This window comes from Neophocaena asiaeorientalis, unplaced genomic scaffold (assembly GCF_003031525.2).
Source record: "Neophocaena asiaeorientalis asiaeorientalis breed wild unplaced genomic scaffold, Neophocaena_asiaeorientalis_V1.1 scaffold91, whole genome shotgun sequence".
Classification (NCBI taxonomy): domain Eukaryota; kingdom Metazoa; phylum Chordata; class Mammalia; order Artiodactyla; family Phocoenidae; genus Neophocaena; species Neophocaena asiaeorientalis.
Window position 1 is genome coordinate 14,316,644 of NW_020173198.1, and position 4,774 is coordinate 14,321,417.

General features: G+C 50.6%; 1 protein-coding gene across 1 annotated transcript; it reads right to left on the bottom strand.

The window, feature by feature from the left end:
• Nucleotides 1-548: 548 nt before the first annotated feature.
• Nucleotides 549-4,238, bottom strand: RMI2 (RecQ mediated genome instability 2). Its single transcript, XM_024744548.1, has 2 exons — nucleotides 3,938-4,238; nucleotides 549-774 (listed from the first exon to the last, which is right to left on the bottom strand). The coding sequence occupies exons 1-2, from the start codon at nucleotides 4,236-4,238 to the stop codon at nucleotides 626-628; spliced, it is 450 nt and encodes a 149-aa protein (XP_024600316.1). The 3' UTR covers nucleotides 549-625.
• Nucleotides 4,239-4,774: the final 536 nt, after the last annotated feature.

The window sequence follows — 4,774 nt, forward strand, 5'->3', positions numbered from 1 at the left end:
GCAGGGAATGGACCTTACACATTTAGGGCTGAGTGGTGTCTGAAGCAGAAAGAGGGCTGTGTCTTTGAGAGGCCCCAGTGCCTGCAGTTAGAAAATGCCGTTTGACTTGCAAACTGGATACGGAGCTGTTGATGGAGAAGACTGCCGAGCCATGAGGTCATTCCATTTTTATGCAGCCTCTTTTCCTGCCCATAACCACACACTTTACTCTCTTCTGACAATGACTGAGGTTCAAATTCTGCCTCGTAAAGTAGGGTTGCAGTGGTAATGGAAAAAGTATCATCACTTGGAAAACTTGGAAAACGCAACATGAGATTTCTGTGTGCTTTAGAGAGAGAGAATTAACACACATAAAGCAAAAAAAAAAAAAAAAAGGAGAGGAAAAAGAGAAAGAGAACAAAACATCTGCTTTTCATCAGCAAACAGTCATAGCAAGGGGCAGCAGGGGCTGAGTTCACTGGAGTGTCCCAGCATTTAGAAATCCTACATCCAGACTCCTCGAAACAAAGCTCTCTGATAAACTTTTGAGAAATACATATTGAGTGATGTCCATGAAATCCATACGGTATAAGAATCTAAGTTGTTTCTGAATTTCGGTTGTTTTTATCGACGGTTCCAACATCCTCTAAGGAATATTCCTGTGTAAATCTTCCACTTCCAGCTCCCACATGCTTTCATGGAGGGGATTATCAGAAAGATCTGTCATCTTCACAGCCTGCAGGCATGGCTCCGGGTTGCAGGCCTGAACCACTCCCATCACCATCACATACTTTCCTAGAAGAAGAAAAGTGGTAAAGTTCACATTGATAGAGAAGATAAAAACAAAACAGACACCTTAAGTCCTTGAGAGGGCTTAAATTTATCAGGGAGGCAAACTGGAGACAAAAAAAAAGTAGAGAGTAGATACCAAAGTGCCAAGGCAGCTAGTGGTCAAAATACATATATTGCCAACAAATTCCGCATTTAACCTGGAGAATGACATTTGTATCTTCTTTGGTTTCTGGTTTTAAAATGCTAAAACAGGGACTTCCCTGGTGGCGCAGTGGATAGGACTCCGCACTTCCAGTACGGGGACCCGGGTTCGATCCCTGGTCAGGGAACTAGATCCCACATGCATAACACAACTAAGAGTTCACGTGCCCCAACTAAGGAGCCAGTGAGCCGCAACTAAGACACCACACAAGCAAATAAATAAATAAATATTTAAAAAAATAAAATAAAATGCTAAAACAAAATCACAGCACACTGCATAAAGCTATCACGCCCAAAGAGTGGAAGAGTCTCTCACATCAGAGGAAGAGTTGTAATTAGACAGACTGCTCTAAGGCGGGGCCTGAAAACCCGAGCTTTTCTCTTCTCCCTGTTCCTTGCTCCATGCCAGAGCCTGTGACTGGTCTCTGCACAGGACTGGTCCCCCTTCTGCAAAGACAACCCCTGACAGCCCCAAAGCAAATCCAATTTTCCCTTTATGTTGCCAAAAGAGCTGGGCAGGTGGTGGCACCCCCATGCCACTGTTATTGCAACTGCCTGGGACCAATGCCTGCCACCTCCTGCCGCCAGCTGGGCATACACAAGCAAATCAACAAGAGGGCAGGCTGCCATCACAAGGATCTAGTGACATATTAACCACGACGCTATTCCCATTCCCTTGGGGAAGTGGCTCTCCTTGAAAGCAAAAACGGCCAGTCTTAACCACACAAAACTCAACTGTGTAAAAAACCCCAAACACAGCAGGAAGGGCAGGCACGTCGCCAGCCCCCACTGAGTGCCCCTGCGAGGCTGCTTTAATCACACTGCTTCCAACATCAGGACTGGGTTTGCACTCGGGCCTGGGGCTCTGACTGAAGGAAGCCAGGCAAGCTGACACCTTACCCTCTGGTCTATCAGCTCCTGGCACGGCGTACTTAGGTTTCCCTGAACCCATCCCTACATTCTACCTGAGCAAGTAACGTGGGGTTCCTCAGCGACGGAGGCTCATTCTGAAAATACACTTGTCATACCCTCTGAATGGGCCTAAAAAGCTGGTGGAGATGGAGCCCTCAGAAAATGACTGAAGACCCTGGAAAGGAAGAACAAGCCCACAGAGAGTCCCAACAGGTGAGGTAAACACAGAATCCACATACTCAAAACCTACATACACCAAGGCGTATAACACAACTATACGGGTGAACTCAAAGGCCTGAGCTCTTTCCTCCTGAGAACAGACCACCTGGTTACTAGTCTGGTTCATTCTACCCACACTCTCTCCCCCAGCCAGAGTCTCTCTCCACTGTCTCTCCTTCTCCTTCCCCATCACGCCCCTCCCTTCTATCAGGCCTTCACCCCGACCATACAGGCCTGGATCAGTTGTCCCTCTTCTGCGCCCACGACATCACTTTGTGTTTCAGTGGCCTGCTTACTCCTCAGGCTCCCTACCTGAAGCCAGTGTCAGACTTGTCAATCAAGCCCTGGTATTAATTAGCAAGAGGAAATGGTACGGCCCAGGCACACAGGCCAGTAGGTAAGTCAGATGGGTTCACCAACGTGCAATGCCCACTCAGGTACCTACTGGTGCCAACCTTATGCCAGGGCTGGGGCCAGACATGGGAGACAGCCCCAGCTTGCCTTCAAAGAGCATTGCCTGGGGACCAGCACACCAAACAGCTCGTGCTACATGCTACGCCAAGGGTGGCAAACTTTTTCTGTAAAGGGCCAGATACTAAATATTTCAGGCTTTGAGGCCATCACGTCTCTGTTGCAACTATTCAGATCTGTAGCTGTAATGGGAAAACAGCCCTAGACAATACCTAAATGACGGTGCTCCAATAAAACTTTACTTATAGACACGGATATTTGAATTTCACATATTGATACTTTTCCCATGTCATGAAATCTTCTGTTTTTTTTTAACCATTTGAAAACATTTTTAGCTCATGGGCCATGCAAAAATAGGCAGCAGCCTGTAGTTTGCCGGTCTTGTGCTCGACTAACATTGCAATGGAGGGCAGACAGAGAGGGAGGCTGAAGGATGGCGCCAGGGTTGGGTGAGAAGCGTGCAGGAGCACTGCCTAGTAAAAAAAACAATGGTCACTATGGCCTAGGAGCTGTGTTAAGGACATTTTTAAAATGTATTGAATCCACACAACAGGCAGGAATTATTGGTCCCTTTGGTAAGAGGTCCAGAAAGGTTAAGAAAAGTGCTCCTGGGAGCTCAGCCAGAAAGGGCCAGGGCCAGAAAAGGTTCAACCTAATACTGAGAATGGTTGTCAGAAAGACAGAGCCCGCCCTGCCATAGTCTGGCCCAGTGGTTCTCAAAGTGTGGCCACTAGGCCACGCGCCCCAGCAGCACCTGGAAGCTGGTTAGAAATGCAAATTCTCAACCCGCCCAGACCAACAGACTCAAACTCTGAGGGCGGTGCCCAGCCGTCAGTTTTAACAAGCCCTCAGGGTGAGTCTGATGCATGCTCAAATTTGCGCACCACTGGTTTAAAAGCAAGCAGTAGTGAACTACAGCCTAAGACAGTCCCACGAAGGAGGGGTACAGCAGGGCTCCTCATTCCTGGGAACTGGGGAGAGCTTCCCAAAGGAAGGTACATTTGAGTAGAGTCGTTAGGGGTGAACCAAGTTCCCCACTATGATATTTTCCAAAACTTGATAGGGAGAAAAAAAGTCACCCGTGGGGAAGGGACTCTGTTAACAAATACACAGGCTGGGGGTCCCTCCCCCGGAGACTCCAGCTGGGAGGGCTGGTGGAGTCCTCGGAAACTATTTTTTGAATGGGCTGCAGGTGATGCTTATAATCAGAACTGCTTGGGTGGCGCTTGGCTGGGGAGGGGAGGGAAGAAAGGGTATCGAGGCGGGGGACCAGCACCGCAAACACCGGGAGGTGGGACGGCCAGGCCCCGCCCTCGGGCGGTACAAACCCAGGGTCAGCCGCGGTGTCGACTCCGGCTGTTACCTGGGACGAGGCAGGGCCGCCCGCGCGGCACCCGCTCCAGGCCGCAAACCAAGAAGGCCCCGCTCGGGTCCCGCAGCCGCGCCTCGCCGCCGCCCGCCGCCAGCACCGTGCCCTGCATCCATACGGCCGTCAGCTCCAGCGGCCCGCGGCCCGCCGCCTCCCGCGACAGCCGCCACGCGCCCGGGCAGCCCTCCGCGTCGCGCCGCAGCTGCTCCGCCAGAACCTTGAGCGGCGGCGACCGCGGCAGCCTCACAGCCGTGGGGCACCTGCCGGGCGAAGAGGCAGTGGGCGCCGCCGCCATTCTGCCCCGCCTCCTCTTTCCCGCCAACCTTTATGAGCGGCGAGACCCGGTCCGCAGCCACCAATCAGGGGCGCGCTGGCGGAGCCGGCCAGTGGTCGGCGTTGGGAGGCGGGGCCGCCGGGCAGAGGGGCCCCACTCCCACCCCAGGAGTGCGCAGGCGTACGTAAAGTAAATAACCGACCCGCAAGCTAGGAATGGATGAAATGAATGAAAAGAGAAAAAAGAAATGGATGGAGGTACAGAACTCCCTGTTTCCAAGCACCTCAAAATTTGGCGTGCACGCAAATCATCTGGAGAATGTGAGTATTCATCTTTATATAGCCTTGCCTAGTACGGTTCTCTGAGGCTAACAACGTGCAAATACTGAAATGGATTGTAGCAATGGTGAGCCTATGTTTATTGGGAGTTATCAAGAATCGAGTCGAGAGATAAGGCTGTAAAGAGGGACAGGAACAGCTAGTAAAATTGCCCTTTCTTTTATTACTATTTTTATTTATTATATTTTAATAACAAAATAATTTAAAAGTTAATAAGAT